Here is a 20,813-nt window from a genome sequence, read left to right as displayed (position 1 = left end):
ATATTCTTCACCGTCCTTAGTTATAAGTGTTATGAAGATGTATTTTTAAAGTGTAATACTTGATAAACACTGGAATTAATTTGGATTATTTTGCCTTTATCGCCGTTTTTAGGCTGCGTTTTCCTGCCGCCCAACCCCACTATTGTTGTTGATTGCTTTCCGTTGAACTCAAATTGAAGGTTCACGAGACGTCTGGTGGTGGTGGGCAGGTAAATCAAGTAGATTAAAAATGAACACCAGAGTGATGTTGCACTTTAAAGTCCTCCGGTAGAAAGCAGATTTTTTTTTTTTTTTTTTTTTTTGTTCTCATTCTCCACTGCTAATAGGCTTAATAATTTATTTTCACACTTCCTCTGCAAAACAAATTCGCTTGTGGATATATTACTGATTAACCTGCTAGACACCCATTTACAATATGCAGTGTCCCGTGGTGATAATGACCTGAAGTAGAGCACCTGACCAGCAGGTACTCTTTGTTAGAGAACTTGATCACACTATACTCTGTGACTGAAAAGAGGAATTGTTTTGTATAAATTGCATGGAAACATTTGTACTGTAAGTTGAGATAGTTTACTTGTGATCTTATCTTGCTTTGTTTTATCAGCTACATCCTCCACACCTCTCCTGGATCACATGTATCAATTACCAGTCACGCACTCGCTGTTGTCTGTTGTTTTGAGTATCCCGCTGAATTGTTCAGTAATGAATCATCCATCAGTGTCAGTATATGTGTTGCAGTCTCAATTACTCATCTGACTGTCACAGTTTTTATTCACGTGCAAGTAGTTTCCTTGCACTTCAGATAAACTGATATGATAAAATGAACTCTGAGGATCTCCTACTGGAAAAAATAATGTTCTCACTGGGATTAAAAATCTCTTTTATAGAAACGTCCTGGCTTTTTAATGCATAACAGATTGCTGTAGCTCAACACAAACAAAACTAAATCTCATGCATTCATTACTTTCATCAAATAATCTATGGAAAGAACTGAACACACAGCCAGGGTACCCTTGTGGAGTATTTATAGTTGATCTACAGTACCTCTGCTTTTAGTGCTGGGAATTATTCCGCAATATCAATTTAAAGTGGCATTTTAGTGTTTTTTCATAACAGTGGTAAAAGACAACAAGCAATCATATTTTAGATTTTCCACTGAGCGAGTTTCATTAAATATGACAAAAATTCATCATTTTCCTCTCATCTACTGATTTCTTCATTTGTTTCTTGTTATATGTAGGATTTTGAAGAGCAAGGTCCACCCGTTGCCAGCTTCATTGTCATCTTGGAGGCTGTCATTTGTGATGCCATTGAATCATATTGCATTATACTGAGAGGTGTTTCTGTTAGTCTACACTCATTCATATACGTGGGGCATACAAAATAATACAAATGGCGCTTCACAGTGTAACATGTTTTATCACACCTCTCAGAAATAGTTGCAGTAAAAACCAGAGCATCCTAATGATATGAAGGTAGAATGTTTTTGCAGGGCTGTATTTTCAGACCCAATGATAAACTGGTTAGAGTATACTCTGTATCATCTGTATCATCTCTTGACCCTAGACAATGTTTTCCCACTCATTTTCTGGCATGACAGGCAGCCATTATCCAGCATTTGACCTCTGACTGCAAAGATTCACCCAGAAGATTGATACAGAGACGGTGACTCTTACAAATCATTGCAAAAATCTACTGACTTATTTTCACACTTAACAATGATTAACAGATGAGCAAGATTTTCTTATGGAATTTGCTTGAAAGGAAGCACATAAAGAGTCAAAACAGGGTGTGGTCAAGTATTATTTTTAATCAACTGATATAGTGATTGAAACATGTGTTCTGTCTAGTATCCAGTAACCTAAGATCAACAAGTGTTGTAGGACTTTTGTGATTCTCCGTTGTGTTACTCTATGTGCGTCTGTGAGTTTAAGTGTATGTCAGTCTGAGCTTTGCTGCAGCTGCCAGTTGTGACTATCGCAAAGAGTGTTCTAGTGTCTGCGCCCGTTCTCTTCCTGGCATGCGTCCCGTTAACCTCGGCACACTGCTTGGATTCATGTGGTGAACATTGTGTGAAATCGTCCCGTGCATGGGGCCTTTGTGCAGTCCTGGCATTCATGTGCACATAGGATAGGCAAGCCACAGGGTCCTCTGTCGCTGCACGCTCGGTGACAAACCCTCAAACATAAACAACCACATGAACAACAGATCCACCTTCCTACCGCGCGGTGAACCCGAAAGTTAAGTCAGCACTTCACTTCAGAGGACACAGTGTGTGATGGGAGTGAGAGTGTTAAAGCACTGACACGTGAGGCACAGAGGTCAAAGGTTATGGGTCAGATGGCCACATTACATCATCTCACTTAAAACAGTCCAACATACACTAAACCGTTTGCCTGGCCTACACCAAAGCCTAGAGGTGCTTTATTTCCACTGAAATCTGTTTCTTGTGTGTACTTCCTCCAGCATCACAAAATGAACAAAAGGGAATTCATACCATGTTAACTGTACTTGTATGTAATGGTGACAAAATATTTGTAAATGGTAATTTGTTTAATTGTCTTAACAGCCTTTCTGAGAGGAGCCTCTATCAAAAAGGTTGCCAACTCTAATAATTTGATGAATTGTGCTCATAGGTATTTTAGAGATGATTTTTAATCTACAGTGGAGTTCTCTAAGATGTCTGCTTTTACATCCTAAGCATGCTGCCATGAATACAGATACTTCTCTGTCTGTACAGCTATTTCAACTCATTTTGTGATGTTCAGCTGCTGTTTGTCCACCACCTCTGAGACTGAGTTCAGTCGTGTGCTTCTGGTCCTGGGCATCTCATCCTCAGTGACGGCAGTACAGTTGATGTCTTCTGCGGAGGGTAACCCTGGGGTTAAATCCTCTGTGGATTTTTTACACCTTCCAATCGCATACAGCCTCTGTAACAACTGCAGCAGAGCGACTCTTAGCTCTCGGCAGCGCAGCGCATACAGCAGTGGGTTGACTGCAGAGTTGACCAGGCAGAGGGTGCTGCAGAAGGCGAAGGCCCTCTGTTGGGTGTGGGTCAGGAGCAAGGAGACATCAGCTAACATGAAGGAGAGTGCAGGAAGCCAGCATCCCACTAGTATGAGTAGGATCAGGCCAAAGGTACGTGCTAGCCGGATATCCATCCTCATGCGGGCATGGCCTGTCCCTGCTGCTCCCTGGAGGCTGGACATGGCAGACTCATGGCGGTGGGCCTTCCACAGGATGAGAGCGTAAGCCCCCAGAATGAGAGCCAGAACCACCAGGATGAAGCTGGTCCAGCAGGCCAGATAGCCTTTGTTGATGTACGGAAACAGATGTGAGCAGGGTGGAGTAAGCCCTGTGAGGCACCTCCAACCCATCAGAGGCAGGAAGGAGATGAAGATGGTGGCGCTCCAGAGGATTAACAGGCTTAGCAGGGCTCGCCGGCGGGTCAACAGCACCTTGTAGCTGGAGGCCTGGTGGATGCAGAGGTAACGATCCATTGCCGTAAGCAGTAAACTCCCTACTGAGCTGCTGAAGGCCATGGTGACACCACCTAATTTAAAGAGGTAGGCAGTGGGGCCATCACTGCGGCGAAAGAGGTGAAAGTCCAGGAAGCTGGTGGTGAAGAAGCAGCTGGCAAACACATCAGCCAGAGCCAGGCTGCCAATGAACAGATATGAAGGCCGTTGCCGCAGGGTGGCTGTGGCCGCGATCACTCCCAGCACAAGAGCATTTTCCAGCAGTGTGATAGGACCTGCCAGGAAACAGATGGAGCCAATGGCTGTCTTCTCTGCCTTCGTAAGGACCATGTAGCATTCCAGATTCTCACAAGATCTGTTAACTGTGAGAAGAACGCAGGACAAATTTTGGTGACTGAAACTACAACCGCCATTATAAATCCTCTCTTCAGTAATGAATTTGCTGAAAACCCCATTATTTTACCAGTTTCTAAAGAAGCAAGTCAATTTATATGTTCGAGACTGTATACTGTACCTATTGGTGATGAGGCGTTCTCTTTGGCTTCCATGGGTCCTAACGAAGTGGGAACCTCCCATTCCTCCATTTCAACTGTTACTGGATGTCGGTGCTAGATGGTAAGAAATAACTTAAGCAATTTAGCAAAAGTTCATTTTTTATGGATTAGCATAAATAATGAATTAATCTTATAGCAAAAGAAAAGCAAAGCTGTCATAGAATTCCTCAGAATGTTATTTGAATTTGTAAAAAGTACGAAGAGTACAGCAAGAAAACAATACTGATAAACCTTTACCTTGAGGTTGTTTTTTTTACATTAACTGGATGAGACGGGCAGCTTCCTGTGGAGAAACAAATAAAGTAGGAACTATGACTTTTTCTCTCTTGGTCAATATTGAACTTTGTGCTTAAAAGGAACATTAACATTTGTGAGTCATGACAGAAAGTCATTTAGAGGTCAGGGCAAACAGACAATTATCATTACAGTATCTGCAGATGCTGGTATTGAAGGGACAGTTGCAAGGGGCCTGGCAGATCGTGGTTTAAAGGCAGCCATAAACCACCCCTTAGTCGAAGACTTATTTCAAAATCCAAACAGCTTCATATCTGTCCTTACTATGGAGAAACCTCACTTTCAGCTACATGTAAACCAGCAGCTGTGGCTGTATTCCAAAACTTTTAGAATTCCTGAATATGAACGTTTAAATGCACATATCTCATTAATACGTAAGCATCCAGAGTGATAGACTGCATGTGTGTCTGTGCACCACTCTCTGTAACACATCCCCTGTGATTTAAGTGATTTGAAAAGTGGCAGCCAGCTTTAATGAACTGATCTAATCCTGAGAATTAATGTTTAATTTGTATTTCCTCATTCACTCAGGCAGTTATTTCACTGTTAAGTGCATTCAGCTCACCTGCAGAGATGTACATAGCAGTTGTCTGCTTATCATTATAGTTCACAGGATGAAGACTGCCCCCTTTTGGAATTAGAGGGGGACTGTATTTTAACGAAACTGTAAACCTGTGGGTGAAGGTCACCACAGACATGGACAATCTCCTGTAGAGTGCATCACCTGTATGCAATCAATAGATTAAACTATGCGGGAGGCTGATGAGAGAGGGTTTGATTAAAGTAAATAATGCTGTGATGAACAGGAGTGGTCGCCTATAATTGCTTGCACAGAGAATGTATTTATGGCCAAAACATGACCCAGATGTGTAAAATAAATCACAGTGATCTTAAAAGAAGCGCTTTTCATGGTAGCTGAAAAACACTGAGTAAATTAGATTTTAAAAAACATTAAAATGGATGAAGGCAGGTATAGCAGGCTTATATGATGCCATGTATAAGTGATTAATATCCTCAGGAGTAGACTACAGGGGATGTTTTCACCCAGTCAGGTCACTGTGCCCTTCATTGAATTTCCCCCCCTTTACTCTGTGTCCAGAGACCATTATTTCTGTTTTTCTTCACAAATATGACACTGCCTTATGAAAGCATAGAAAATATATTTGGGCAGAATTGGTGGAAGTAAATTACTTTCCACAAAGCCTCTTATTGACTTGAGGGACAATATTTTTCAATTCAACCATGGGCCATATGGGTGCATGCACTGTGGATATTACACCCCCTCAAGCTTTCTCTTTCCTCCCTCGTGGTGAAAAATCTTGATTGATAGAGCGCTGTGTTTTGACTCTTAAGAACCAGTCGGTCTCATAAAAATGATTACCTCTTTGTGATCGCAGCAGCAGCGCATAAATATACGACAAAAAGCGTGCAGCCATCCATTTTAGTCACATCACTGGCAACAGACACACTGAAATATGATGTGCCAATAACCTCTTGAGCCACTGTTGCACTCTACCACATTGTTGCAAAATTTCACAAGCAATTCTGCCAAAAGCACAAAATTGCAATCTTTCATTTTGTAGTTGCTGCAGAAAATAAATGTGTTATAAAATAGGTCAAAAGTAGCACATCCAATGCACACATACACCTACTGAATACAGGCTGCAGATGAATAGGAACCAAAAAAAACTTCTAAGATCAGTTGAATGTCACATTTTCACAGATATAATGCCAATTTACATCCAAATAATGAGAGTATGACTGTATTTTTCTGGACTTTAAGCCTATGATGAAATAACCTTTTAGGAGCTTACCTTATGTTTACTCCTGAGTGGTTTTCCGTTTCAGGACATCTGAATCGTATTGTCTCTCAGCAGCAGAACAGCCACAGCATGGCCACACAGCCCTACAGACCTGACTGCTGACAAAGTGCGCGAGTGGGGGAGAAGATAAGGAGGGTGGCGGTGATGACATGAGGGAGAGGGGGAGGGGGAGGGGGAGGGAGAAACAGATAGAGGGAGATGAAAGAGCCCAAATGATGCTCTTTTGAAGTATTCCAAGTACAGCTGGAGTCTTTGATGGAACTGACAATAAAGTAAAGACAGTCCAGTTTTTATATGGTTGATTGTATATAATAGAAGTGAAAGGGACAAGATGAAATATTTCTATAATATATATGTTAATAGAAATCACACATTTCTGAGTCTTGGTGTCCTTCTTGAGCGATGTCTTTGCAGCAGACTTGGTGAGGATGGACTCAGGGGAGGAGAGCACTTAAGCAGGGTGATAGGGTGTTGGTGCTTCGTGTGAAAAACACGTCAATAGAAAAGGAGAAAAACACAACATTTAATCATTTATTTATAACTTGCTTGAAAAGTGTAAATCAAGTGACCTTCCATGGTTAAGTTCTCCAACCCTGACAATGTTTTTCTAATTATTAATAAACTGCTAAGTGTACCTTGAGTTAAGATTATTTGGCCAAATGACTATTCTCAGGGTCAAGAATGAATTTTGCTCAAATTAATAACCTCATCTGACATGTTTTATCCAGCCAAGGTAGCTAAACACATCTGAATTATTCCTCGTCGTGCAGCAACAGTGTTTCCTTCCACCTCTTCTGCTAATTACTTTCCACTCATCTTCATTTTACAGACAGTATCTTGCATCGCACATGCACGCACTCACCCCTTTCTTGTAGGATCACATGGTTTATGCTATTTTTGTAGCATGTTGCTTGAAGGATTACAAGAATAGCTTAATTTCTTGCCTTCTGTGGATTGGAAGGACTGGAGAAGAGATAACAAAGGACATTTTAATTATGTCTGCATTGTCAGTTTAAAGATTATGCACTGCGCACATTAGAGAAGACAACGGAAGGAAGTTGTTTTCTTCTTGGTGTCACAATAAGGAGTTAAAATTTTTTTTTTTGACTGCCTCAGTTGTTTGACTCTTTCCCTTTCATACTTTCATACTTTCTCTGTTTTACCAGTAGATGCTCATTCATTTCAAATGGGGTTAAATGGCGTGTCTTGAATTTACAATAGTCAAACAAATTAACAGAAAACACTGAGTTTTTTTCCTTTACATCACATTGCTGACCACTGTTCACTGAAGCCACAGTTACTGGGTGAGTCAGGATGTAATACCACTTGCAGCACAATAGGGGGCATTGCTATGCAACCATGAGCTAGTGGACACTGGGTGACTCAGTAACCTGGCAGTGAACATCATAATGATGGCTATAGGTTTAAAGGTTGTCCAATTTTTTAATCTTTATTATACTTCATAGACACAAAATTGAACTCACCAAGGAGTTCGTTCATCAATTAAGGCCATTTAATTTAGCTTATGCCCCTCTGGCAAAAAACAAAGTACCTTATTAGTTCAATAATAATTGAATCAGGTCACAAAACCACATACCTTAGGCATTCTGAAATGACTTAGCCTCCAATTTTAGCCTCTCACTGCAGAGAAAAGTACGCTAAATAACAGTAACTGGGACAAACAAATATCAAATGACGTGTCAAGAAAACAGGTCAGAAAGAGATGTTTTGTGAAAAGTTTAGATTTGGACGACATTCAAGCAATTTATGATTTGAAAAAGGTCGTGTAATAAGATGTTGATATGTGGTGCACTGGTTGTGTCCTCTCCTCCTCTGACCTGATAGATCCAGCAGGCCAGAAGGAAGGAAATGTGATTAGGAGCAGACAGCACAGCTCCAATAACATTTCTTCTCTGTCACTGTCTGACCAGGTGCAGAACAGACCACAGGACAGAATGAACCCGGAAATGTTCAATTATCCGCTGGACTGCATCATCCTTTTGCACACTCTCTTTTCAGAAATCGGTCCGGTCCAGACACAACCACAAGGCCTCGTTTTACTGTTTCAGATGGATTCGGGTTGAATCCATTAATTGCATTTCCTCTCCTCATTTCCAGATTGCCAGACCCTCAGACAGCAGTATCAGATCACTGATGTGGAAAGAAACAAGAAAAAATGAACAGATCAAAGAAAAATCTAATTGTTTATTATAAATACTTTTGTGATGCTTAATTATTTACTTTGGTTCATGGAACAATGCAATTTTACAGTGGCAACAAAAGGCTTTAAATGAAACATTTGGAAATGAAAGCAGAAAACTACAAATGTTAGAAAAAGAAATCAAATACTCACAATTAAAAGAGCTTAAGAAACAATCAAACAGACCACAGCTCAAGCTTTCCATTTTCAACATTTACCATAAAATAAATTACAATATTCAAGTGGCAAACTGTAAAGTGCATTTACATTTCAAAGGGCTGTTGAGGACGTGTTTACTTGGAATGACTCACTCAGGGAGGATTTCCAAAAAATTCTGAGGTCACCGGTGCCAAATGAAATAGATTATTCAAATCTTAATGATTGAATTATGTGTTTAATTATATTATCTGTGAAAATCGAATCAAATGGAACAGGTCCTTTGAAGGACATTCCTCTGAAAACAAACATCTGCTTATATAAGTGAGGTCTTGTTGAAATAACAGTCTCAGAGCATTGTTTATTTTCCCTATAATTAGGAAAAGATTACATAGTTCTTTCCACAAAATGTGCTAGGAAGTTATTATGAAATTGCAGACGCATAATATGAAGTATTACCATCTTTCTACTCAACATAAGGTTTTTTTTTTTTCAAATCTAAAATAGGAGAATCAAATTATTCCAAACATGTGTAACATTTTAACTGTAGAATATGAAGCCCTCCCCAAAATGCCAAACATGTGACCTCAGTGTAATCAATACAGGTTTGTTTGTACTGTTGTCCAGTAAGAAAAAACACTCCAGTCATGTTTTCTTCGAGCTCTGTATTTTTACACATTTACAGAACAGTTGAAAAGTGCAGGAAGTGTTTTTTTTTGTTGTTTTTTTTCAGTGCATTTTGAGTTTTACTTTAAAGGGATTTTAGATTAAAAAGACACAAAATGTCTGTGAGGTGTGAAGTGAATGATCCGGCAACCTTATCAGTGTCCTTTAGGTCTGTAAAAATCAAGATTATCTACATCTGGGTGGCCCGCTTGAAGGCGGGAGGAACTGAAACACTGTGTTAAATGAGCCAGTTTTTTCATGTTTGAAACACAAGATAATAACTTTATAATACTGTTGTAAATTAATTTTGATTTATGGATTCTTCTTTTCAGCAGCCATGGGGTACATGGAATACAGGGTAGGTGGGAAGTGTGTTGTGATTTAACATTTCTGTTTTTAGTTCTAGTTTGTAAAGTGAAGGACATGGACACGTTTGCTTGTCTTTGACTCGACTGTGAACAGTGATTGACTTATGGAGTGTGTTCCCTGTACGAGTGCATTCAGGCTCCTTTTTGTTACGTCTATGTGCCTCCACCAAACTGCATGGATAAAAGAAATTAAAAAAAAAAAACTTGGCAACAAAAAAGAAAGATTTCATTTGAATGTGTTGGCTGGTCTTTGATATGGGCTCATTTTATTGCTGAGTGGTATAAAACTTGGAGCCTCTGTTCCTTCCCACTTCACTTTGTGTGGGTGTGTTTCAGAACACATTTCAGACTATTCAAATTCATGTGAATCTCCATTGATCACTGACTTTCCAATGTTTATACCCAATTACTAGTGTAAATAGCCCCTGAGACAGAAAGAAAGAGACTGAGAGGGCCTGTCTGTCTGTACGCAGCCAATCTATATTGTACACCAGCTGCTGTTTTGGAAATATTTTCCATTGCACTTTCCAGGATGGCTCGCCACACATCCGCTGTCATGACATATTTGTACAAGCCTTTGCGACCAGTCAAATATGGAGACTTGCCCACTTCTTATGTTCTGTACGACCTATAGAAGCCTGTAGGAAGCCTCTCCGTGACCTGCTTTCCATACATAGCTGACTCTTGATCGGCACAGCCCCCTTCAAACGGTTCTTTGCTTCGGGGAGTGTCCTTCCATGGCCTTCAGCTGGTAGCGCTGGCTGACATACACTGTTGAGCAACTCTTTTAAAACCCAGACACTTTAAACAAGGCAGGAGGGAAAATGACACTGACTGTGGACTTAGATATGAGTTAATCTATCTAGTTGTTTTGTATTCTTTAGACTTGGACCTGCAGACACCCATAAAACCAACTGGAAGAGCATTGTCATCCATGACCTTATAAAGACAAACCTTAAGTAGGCCTTATGTGCTGTAAGAAAGCAGAACACCCCATCTAACAGGTGGTATATCAAGGCTAAATGCTGAATGGCGAAGAGACAATAATTCTAATAAAACAAGAGGAAAACAACATAACTGAGATGAAGCTATGATTTAAACAACGATTTGAATAACCAGTTACCATGTCAGAAAATTCTCAAAATCACCTTATTTTCGTTTTAATTTTAATGGGATGAGCAGTCCCATGTTGTATTTCGAATGCCCTGTATCTTACCTGCTGAATTACCTGCTATAAACTGGGCTAATCTCATGTAGTGACCGACCACACATCTTCTCTCTGCCTTCTGTTGGAAACCATTTGGCTCTCGGTTAAATCAACAACACATCAGGAGAGGGAAGGTCCCAACGACTTGCTCGGGTGTTACTGCAGATTTATGATGGTGTTAAGTTTATGTGACACTGCAATTAGTAATCTCGTTTGTTAACCCTGACATGGACCTGTATCAAAGATCAACATGGATTGTGGGACAAAGGGTAGTAACATCATATTGTACTCAGTGTATTCAACAAGTATCAATGAAAAGAGGTGAAATATCACTTTTACTGTTCATTTCACTATTTAACCAGCTGGAAAATGATAAGGGGCTGAGAGGTCTTCTTCAACAAAATGGTCAAGGTTTTGTTTTTCATCGGGAGGCCAGATGAGATGGGGGGATGGGCAGCTCACAGACTGGAGCTGCTGTGTATTATTACAGCCTGTTGCAGCTGTTTGAGCTTTAAGCTACACACAGTCTTAAACAATGAATCCGCTTTTCCGTACGAGAAGTATGAAAGCACGTCGCTGAATCTAAACTGGGTACGTGTTTACCTTTTTTGAGCGACCAATTGACATTACATAACACCAAACGACATCTTATGTTACCCCAGTCCTTCACATGATGTTGTGTGTAAGCGTCTAGTGACTTCCTGTGTAATTCTGAATGAAAGCGGAACGTTTTGGGGGGTTTGAAAGCGGCTGGTTTCTGTTATTTTCTCACTTCTCTCAGGAAATACCCGATTTCCAACAAAGGGAAGGAGAGGAGGGTCAGCGATTGACGTCACCAGTCTGGCAACAGGCGTGAAAGCGTCTGTCTATCCCTTCGATGATTGGTTGTTCGGTTTGTGCTCGGTACGTGATTGGTCAGCTCTCGGTAAGAACGAGCTACATATCTCCGCTGTAGATTCCATTTTGTTGCAATTCAGACGGAGTGGGGAGAGAGAGGTGGCGCCTTACGGCCACTTTTAACACCACTGAAACTTCGAAGGAAACGGATTTGGTGGAAATATAGCTTGCTGTAGTTCCTTCATAGTCCGCCGAGGGATTTCAAAGGTTTATCTCACATTTTCTCTGACGAAAGGCTTCATCAACCAAGCCTGAAGAAGTCGGTAAGAGCAGCAGTTTTTTTCCTGTGCGTCGTCGCCATATTGAGCTCACCGTTTCTTTGTTTTGGTTCGGTGCCAAAGTAATGTGACCTAGATTGCACAAGCGTTATTTACTTAACAATAGATTTGGGTCTATTTATCAAAACTCAACTCGATAGGAATTCTTAATATTTACTGCTTTTGTGTGCCGAAAATCTGGTACGCGAAGCTACGCAGGACAAAGCGACTGCATCGAAAACAAGCTGGAGGCTCACAAACAAAGTCGGAAAACATGTCGCATTTTCTTATGTAACATTGTGTTGTGTTGATCGACAGCAGCTGCAATCTTTATACAACACTATTATCAGCACGACGCGATGTTTCACTCAGCTGCATTTTTGCAGTTGTATTTATTTTTGCGGTGCTCGGAGCAATGACGCACTCGGATTTAAAGCTTACGTTCCCCTCCCGGAAGAAACAATGCTATGTTTACGACGGGAGAGCACCCGAGCAGCGGGTAGAGCACGACTGTTTAACATTAATAAGTGATATTTTGTTGTCCCTAAAGGTCTGCGACTTCTTGGAGCATCGTGCGCCGAGGTGAATTGATGTTCAGCTCGGCTCCACGGCCAAACAGCGCTCATTGGCACATGAAAACCTCAGATCTTGCTGGACACAAAAGTGCAGTGAGGAGTAGACTGGAAACTACTTCGAGGACCTGGGGCCCGATTGGAGGTGAAAGATTGAAGAGAGATCTCTGCTTCGACAACTTTCTGACAACAAAGAGGTGAGTCTGGAGCTGTTTTGCTCTCCGTCGTGTGTGGGGGAGGGGCGGCGCGGGCCTGTTTCTGCACGTAACCCTCAGCTTGTTTTCAAGGGGTGGTGCAAGTGTGTACGTGCTGTGCGGACGGATGAGGCTCTGCCAAGTTTCACATCGCCTTTAAATGTGTATCACCTAATCAGAGCACACAGAATGGGCGGATTACAGCGCATTTCAATAACAATATGTTCCCATCCTGCAGGTGACACGTAGTGCAGAGGCATTATGGGAGGTGGAGAGAGGTACAACATTCCAGTTTCCCACCCTGAGCACCCTTTGCCCAAGAAGAACCACCAACTCGGTCGATCGAAGCAGAGAAGCCGTGACCAGAACGGAACAGCAGTATCTGCAGGAGGGGTAGGAGGCCGGCACCACCATGGCCACCGCCGGGGCGACAAAGGCGTAGCCTATCACAGGTCTCCAGAGGCGCGGCAGGCCGTGTCTGCAGAGAAGAGTGCTTCTGTCCGTTTTGCCACCAACTATGATCAGAACTGGGAGGGTGCAGTGTCTCACCTCAACACGCTCCTGGCCACGCAGGGAAGTCCGAGTTACGCGGGGCCTAAGTTCAGCGAGCCGCCCTCGCCTAGCGTGCTGCCCAAACCCCCCAGCCACTGGGTGTCCTTCCCAATGGGCTCCCGTGACAACAGGGAGATGATGGCCTTCCAGCTCAAGAGCCTCCTCAAGGTGCAGGCCTGAGAGGGATAGCCACACTCGATCATTTATAAATTGAAGCCAATGAACTGGGACTCTTTTGAGGGCACACACCCACCAGGAACACCTCAGTGCTGTAATACTTTTAACTGTTTTTAGATTTGACCTCTTGTCAAAGTGTTAAGAGGCATTTACAGCAATGCTTGTTGTGAATGTTTATTCAACACCTTTTTAAAAAGATAGAATGAATATAAGATTCGAGATATTACAGCCTTGGAGCCTTGCTGGTTGGTGATGCTTTTTACAGAGTCAGTTTCTGTGACTAATGACAAACTGGATATCCTTTTGTACTTCTGTTTTGTTCTTTTTAATGTTGGCCACCAAAGCAGATTGAGTGTACTTTCCCCCCCAAAGAAGGAATATAGTATAGTTCAGGTAAATTCCCACACGTTTATGGTCCATTTCTGTGGACAGACAGCTTTTCCATTTACGTACGTTTAATGATGACCTTTAGAGATGCCTCTAAAGCTTAAGGTGCTAAAGCAAACTCACATTTGTAGCATTTTTTGATTAGGGCCCACCTTCTTTTCTCATAAGTATCTCATTCCTTCTTTGGGCTCGAAAAGAGACTCAGCTGCAGTTCTGCAGGGAAAAAGGCTATCTTACTGGAGGTAATAAGCTGTAGTGAGTAAGTGCAGGTAAAAAGTATAACCTCAAATTGAAGGGTAATAAGAGACCATGGCACATGGGCCTTGGACGGACAACTCCTGTACCTTTTTTATTGCGCTGTGCGCATATGCACTATAGGAGTTGAGCTTGTCTGAGGCCCACAGTACTCTATCATAGCATTATTTTGTACAAGTCCTTTTTGTTGTGGTTGAAAGATGTATGCTGTGTGTAACCAAAGCAATGTTTTTGCTGCATTGTTTTCCTTTTGACATTCTCTGTGTGGTCAGCATTGTTGCTACTGCCACTTGCCAGCCCGAGTGGTGAATGGGTTAGAGTCCTCGAGGTCACTTCTACCTGTTCATCTGTTTTAATCAGTACTGTTGTTGCTCCCCAGTTTCAGCCTATTAAGGACAATGCTGCAGTTCGACATGCGGAAGAGGGCCAGGCTTGTGTGGGACTGTTCAGTTTCACTTTCTGAGTCATATGACATGGTCCTGTTGGCTGTATGCATTAGCAAGCATGTTATGGTAGAGCTGGGGACGGTTTCTGAAGTGAAGTGACCCAAGGGACTCGACATGAGGCAGGAGGCTGGTGTTTATGTTTACACAATAGGTCTCAGCAGTTGACCATCCCATAATCAACAGACACTCTGCCTCTTGCCTCTAGTTTACCCTCTTGCACTGCAATCAGACAAGTTTTTAATAAGTTACAGGTCAGGATGCTATTGAAATGATGGAGGCGTAATTGACTATCTCCCTATGGATTCTCTATTTTTGTTATTCAATCCTCTATTGAGGCTCTCTTTGCTTTCCCTTTGCAGAATTGGAGCGGTTTATGGCCAGCCTAAAGATGACAAAACAAAGTATGAGAGCTTGTTAATGTGTTCAAGAGCCATGTATATAATGAAATGTATAAAGTACTTGTAGCATATGTACATTTGCAGGCCGAGTTTGAGGTCTGTCTGACAAAAGTATTTTTAGTAATAACACTGAATGTATAAGACATGCTAAGGACATGTCTTGACTTCAATACTGAAGAATATTTTTGTTAAAAAAAATCTGCCTACAGCATTTGTAGTATCCCTGCACTGTTATCTTTCCAGAGATCTTGCACATGTTTTTTATTGTTTTGTATTACACAGTGTAGGGTGAAAAATGCTAAAAGCAAATCAAGTAAAACTGAAACAATGTCAATTGGATCCTCAAGGAGACTTGCTTATGTATGGATTTGAGTTCTGAATGTGCTTACAGCACGTAAGCGTGATGCTTTTAATCTTGAGTTGACCTGTTTGTGCCTAAGTTGAAACCCATCTTGAAACTGACTAGTTTCATGAAGTGGCAATGCCACAAATTGACCAAATGTTTTCACCACAACCATCTTCATTTCTCAGCTGTTCTTCCGCCAGCTGACCACTGAACATGGTCCCATATTGTAGAAGTACTACCTGCTATTGGTTCATGTAAACATTTTCTTTCTTGCCCTGATTAAGTCATGCATTGCAAAGTCTCCTTATTCTAAATTTGAAATGTGTAATGAATTGGCTGTTAATTTGTCCCTCTGAAATGTCACTGAAGATGAAAATGCCCTGTTTTAAGATTGGTGTTAATTGGTGTTTAAAAAAAAAGTGTTAAAGAATACACTATGAATTGATGACAAATTTTTACCAAAAAAAAAAATAAATCCCTTCCCCTTCCCCCCATCTTTGTCTGTGTTTGAGTATCTTCTAACTCGGTGCTAACATTTCTCTGTAGGGGATCTGAATAACCCAAGAACAGACTTTTGGTGACGTTCAAAAAATAAGACCAGAGATAATTTCTTTCTTTATTCTTGAAGCATATCAAGTAAAACCATTAAAACAAGGTTACTAAGGAACACTTAAAATATTGAACTGTTTTGATCACTGAACAAACTATGGGACATGAAAGCATCTTTAACATTTTTCGCATAAAATACTGGAGTATTTGGGAGCAACTATTTCATGTCATAATATAGTTACTATAGTATACAGTTGGCCTGCTGTATATTAAGAAATGCCACTGAAAGCAGGCATCTGAGGCCAGCATATTTAGTAAATACTGGTAAGTCAGGGCCTGAAGTTACATTTTTATTCATACAAGAACAATAGGACCAGACTGAAATGGACATACTATATGTGAATGAAAATATTGCTAAATCAAAAGTACAAAAATATTTTTGGCGACGCCAAACCGTAGCGTTCCCTACAGCAATCCACATTACGCAAGTCCGAAAAAAAAACAAAAACCCTGGACACACTAATCAGGGATCAACTACTTTCCATCAGTCGCTTCAGAACAAAATCTTTCTCACCGTGCTAAAAAAAAAAAAATCTCTGCTGTGCTCCTCCACTTGGCAAGAGACTCCCCCATAATGTGATGATAACAAATGCAAACAGAGCAGAAAACTAATTATAGCTGAAAGCTGAAAAACATCCTCGAATACAGAGTGACATAGCTTTGGGGGAACAGACAGTCAGTGACCCCCAGACTTGCGTCCAGCCCAGGACCTGGAGCGAGAGCGCGACCGGGACATGGATCTAGAGTAGGAGCGGGATGGAGATCGTCCCACAGGCTGTTTCTGTGAGCTGGAGGTTGGGTGGAACTCTTCAGCTGGGCTGTGGGACCTGGACTGGCTCTTCTTTCCTTTAGGCCTGGATCTGGAGGGTGAAGGGGAGTGTGATACAGAGTGGCTACGTGAGCCTGGTTCGTGGTGTGTCCTCTGGTGGTCACGGGGAGGACCTCTGTACCTGATAGGATGGTCATTACTCATTAACGATAAAACGCGTACATTGTAAAGCTTGGAACAGAACAATAGTCCTTGCTTATTTTAAAATACTGCAAGATGATAAATTAACCTACTTCTCATTGTCGTGGCTTCGGCTCCGTCTGTGTCGACTGTAGGACCGAGAGCTGTTGAGGGAACAAAAACAAACCAGTTCTTCAGGTTAATGCTCCACTTCATATTCAGGATGAGAGAACAGTGAGTTACCGTGACTGAGCAGTGTGTGGCTTCCTGTATGACGACAGTGGTTTATGCTTGTTGCAGAGAGGCTCGTCAGAATATGTAAGTTAAAAATAAAATGAGGATCACTGTGGCAGCATCGGTGCTACCAGGCTCAGGGACAGCTCCAACCTGCAGCCCGTAAGACTGCTGAACTCCTAAGCTCTTTACTGTCAGTTTACCTGCAATGCCACACTATACTATATAAGACATGCTACAGACACTTTTCAGTCTTTAAGAAGCATTTAAATTTGATACCCAGCCCTAAGTTTTACAATTTTGTTTGAGTTACTGTAGGTGCCATAAAACAATGTTGCTAACAACTCACTCTCTGGGGCTCTCCGACCTCCGAGGACGGCGCTCATAGGAGGGGCTCCGGGACCTGTGTCGATCATAGCTGCGGCTCCGGGACCGTCTTCGGCGGCTATCCCGATCATCGTCGTAGCGGGAGAAACTGCGAGGGGAGTGGCGCTCCTTGGACTTCATCTGGTTTGGGGCTTGATGGATAAATTTATATCAGGTAATCACATAAAACAATATTTATGAAAAATACTGAATGAGGCTTTACAAAAGTTAATTGTAGGTTAGGTAGGAATGCAAATTGTTCTTACTCTTTCGGTCTCCCTGGGCGAACTGGATCTCAATCTGACGTCCACAAACCCATTTACGGTCCAGGTTGTGAAGAGCGTCCTCTGCATCGCGCACATCTTCAAACGTGCTGTACTGTTAAGGCCTTTTATATTGACATTTGGAAAGCTGGGACAAAGAAGGCTACACATGTACAACAATTACAGACACACAAAAACAGGCTGCAACACAGGTTGACAGCTCTGTGAAACACAGCTACTGGACTTAGACCAGTGCAGTGAAAATAAATAAACAAACAAACAAATAAAAAAATCAGCCTTTTCAGGTAATGATTCAAAAGTGAAAATTAAAAAAAAAATTATTGTCTTCAATCTGAAACTAAACAACATAAAAATGAATCAATAAACCTATTTGTGATTTCAAATCGTGAGGACAAGACAAATATTGATAGTGATCAGATTCGGTAGGATACAAAAAGTTTGGCTTGTTACCTTTAACATGCTTGACCTTTGACCTTCAGCTTGATCTTTATTGTCTTGGCAGAAGAACTTGAGGTTTCCTGCTTGTCTTTGCCCAATAAACACTTTGCTTTTCCTCCCTTTTGGTTGTCAAATGGAAGCCTTGGTGCTCTCTTTTCTCGTCTTTGTATCTTCATGCTTTTGCTCTCTCTTTATTTTTCCCAATTCCACTACTGCTTGTTGCCTGGGTGTCTTTGGCTTGAATCTACTCTACAACCGCCTTTCAACTTTCTTTGGTGTGGAGTCTCCAGAACTGTATCTTTACAATTCTAAGGCAACAACAGAAGAAATATTGGTTAGGAATATGTAAACAATATATTAAATAACAAAATAATTCTTAGAAAATAAAATTACATTAAAAAAGCATTCCCATGCAATGGGATAAACACTTGTGATATAAAAACAAAAGGTCAGGTGTTGTTGAACCCAGTCCAACCAAAAAGTCAGATTCAATGCTTTTTACAATCCCTTTGTGAAAACACAATTTCCTCATAAAACTGAAAGAATAAAGGATATTGAATGTAAGCAAATCCTCTTGTCCGCCGTGTATAGAAGTCAAGTGGAATGTAGACATCTACAATAGGTCCATAACGACCAAACTCACGTCGTAAATCCTCTGGCCTAAAGTGTCATGAAATAAGCACATTTATTCTGCTGGCTACCAAATGAATTGAGCTGGAGCCCAGTGTGCAAGGTATACACAAGATCTGGTACCAGAACAGCAAATGACAATATTTATTTGCAGACAAATCCAATTACTTTCCCACTTGAAAAGGAAGTTTCTTCATTTAAAACGTGTAAATGTACAAATAAAAACCCAGCCAGGAAACTTCACATACCCACAGTAACCATGAAAACCACAAACAGCATGCACTGTTAACAGAGGTGTCAAAGTTACCTGAAAATGACGACCATTTGGCTGCATTTATTACAGTAACATTTCAAAGCGTTTTTGGAAAAGCACCACTAATTTAAAGAAAAGCTCCTAAATGTGTCACCAATACATAGTGTGACAGTGATCTGTAGTTTGTCCACTTGTTCATCTGTTATCAATTATTTAAATATGGAAATGCTATGATATGATGACTTTGGGGTCAACGCAAAACAATAGGACTTTGATAAAACTTTACGGTACCACCAGGACTATGTACATAAATTGTTGGGAGTTATTCTGTAGAAAACAGTTCCACTGAAAACTGCGGAACAAGGTCTGTGCGACGTTGGTTTTGGGGCACAAAATTCCATTCATATCCACTGTAGGGTTCCAACAAACAATTATTTTCACTGTCGTCTATTTTCTTGATGAATCAATTAGCTGTTAGGTCTACAAAATGTCAGACAAATGTTGATCAGTCTCCTCAAATGTCGTTTTGTCCTCAAACCAATGATAAAGTTAACTGTCATAGAGGAGTAAAGAAAGTAGGAAATACCCACATTTAAGAAGGCAGAACCAAAGAACTTTGCAAAAATAGCAGCTGATTAGTTTAATGGGTGACAACTAATCAATTAGTCATTGCAGCTCTAACGCTTTTTATTGGAGTGGTAGTAGTTTCACATTGTGAAACCCTGGCACTTAAATCCTAAACCAACCGCACAGATACCTCTGAGGAAAGTGAGAATGTATCTTGCAGCACACACAAAATGATGATACTAACTAAAATGGCCAAACAGCTACTAGTAAACCTATATAGCTATACTTGTAGTATTAACGTAACGTTAAAGTTTGGAAATTGGGACACACGTTTGATGAGAGGCTAACGCTAGCAGCTAACTGACATGTTCAGCAGTTAATTTGCACGCACGCAACGTAATTAAAATAATATCTTAACTGTAGTCAAACAACTTGCTTTTTTGGAGGAGTAACGTTAACTTCGGTTTCAACACCACAGCCTTTCAGCTTCCACGTCTGCTAGCTAGCTAGGTATCAGCTAGCGTGTGCGGGGAAATGTGTTTAATGAGAGCTGTTGAGAGACATCTGAGGCAATATTTGGTGAAAAAATAACTATCACACACTTTCCGCTTCCCTATTTGGCATCACGCGTAACGTTGACGTCAATTAAACATTCTGGTCGTGACACATGTTTGCTAACTTCCTAGCATCACGTTAGCTTAACCACTCTCTCAAATGCACGCCAGCAGGGTTAAAATGACAACATACCTGGACTCGTCGGCGATGTTTCTAACGAAGAGAGACGTATTAGGCGGCCTCAGGTACCTCGCCATTTTTAACCACCCGCTACTACAACTTGGAGCCCGTGAAATTGTTTATTACAGCTAGTTTTTTACCAACACTAATGATTTACCGCAGCTGACGAGAACTACGTGATCAGCGTTGTCCTCGCACTGCGCATGCTCACAGATGCACAGCCACGAAGGCACGCACACCCCCATGGATCTATTAATAAGGTCTTGTGCAGTAATACATTCATGACACGCACTCACACACACACACACACACACACACACACACACACACACACACTAACCTACTATCAAATGATCCTATTATTTCACTTTAAATTATTCCATTATTGTCTTGCATGCTCACTGTTCATTGCTTGCCTGTCAGATGAGTTAATGAGAATGCTGGTCAAAGGCCTTTGCAAAGACAGCCATGCATGGGCATTTGCGCAAAAGAAAAATACAAAACACACTTATTAAGCGAC

At 41.2% G+C, this 20,813-nt stretch overlaps 3 protein-coding genes across 4 annotated transcripts; 1 reads left to right on the top strand and 2 right to left on the bottom strand.

The window, feature by feature from the left end:
* Positions 1 to 1,887: 1,887 nt before the first annotated feature.
* On the bottom strand, positions 1,888 to 4,063 carry cnr2 (cannabinoid receptor 2). The gene is made up of 2 exons (XM_076737958.1): positions 3,994 to 4,063; positions 1,888 to 3,841 (listed from the first exon to the last, which is right to left on the bottom strand). The coding sequence occupies exons 1-2, from the start codon at positions 4,061 to 4,063 to the stop codon at positions 2,751 to 2,753; spliced, it is 1,161 nt and encodes a 386-aa protein (XP_076594073.1). The 3' UTR covers positions 1,888 to 2,750.
* A 7,649-nt stretch (positions 4,064 to 11,712) lies between these two features.
* On the top strand, positions 11,713 to 15,722 carry pnrc2 (proline-rich nuclear receptor coactivator 2). Its single transcript, XM_076736379.1, has 3 exons — positions 11,713 to 11,907; positions 12,452 to 12,670; positions 12,906 to 15,722. The coding sequence occupies exon 3, from the start codon at positions 12,929 to 12,931 to the stop codon at positions 13,397 to 13,399; it is 471 nt and encodes a 156-aa protein (XP_076592494.1). The 5' UTR covers positions 11,713 to 11,907; positions 12,452 to 12,670; positions 12,906 to 12,928; the 3' UTR covers positions 13,400 to 15,722.
* A 108-nt stretch (positions 15,723 to 15,830) lies between these two features.
* Positions 15,831 to 20,479, bottom strand: srsf10a (serine and arginine rich splicing factor 10a). Of its 2 annotated transcripts, none has more exons than XM_076736377.1 (6): positions 20,306 to 20,479; positions 18,664 to 18,768; positions 17,653 to 17,756; positions 17,370 to 17,538; positions 16,900 to 16,950; positions 15,831 to 16,787 (listed from the first exon to the last, which is right to left on the bottom strand). In XM_076736377.1, the coding sequence occupies exons 1-6, from the start codon at positions 20,368 to 20,370 to the stop codon at positions 16,514 to 16,516; spliced, it is 768 nt and encodes a 255-aa protein (XP_076592492.1). In that variant the 5' UTR covers positions 20,371 to 20,479; the 3' UTR covers positions 15,831 to 16,513. The 2 variants fall into 2 exon arrangements, with proteins under 2 accessions (XP_076592492.1, XP_076592493.1); XM_076736378.1 differs by having other exon boundaries at positions 15,831 to 16,697.
* Positions 20,480 to 20,813: the final 334 nt, after the last annotated feature.

The sequence above is a fragment of the Chaetodon auriga genome, chromosome 8 (genome assembly GCF_051107435.1).
Source record: "Chaetodon auriga isolate fChaAug3 chromosome 8, fChaAug3.hap1, whole genome shotgun sequence".
In the NCBI taxonomy this organism is placed as follows: Eukaryota; Metazoa; Chordata; class Actinopteri; order Chaetodontiformes; family Chaetodontidae; genus Chaetodon; species Chaetodon auriga.
This window is presented reverse-complemented; position numbering and strand designations above follow the sequence as displayed.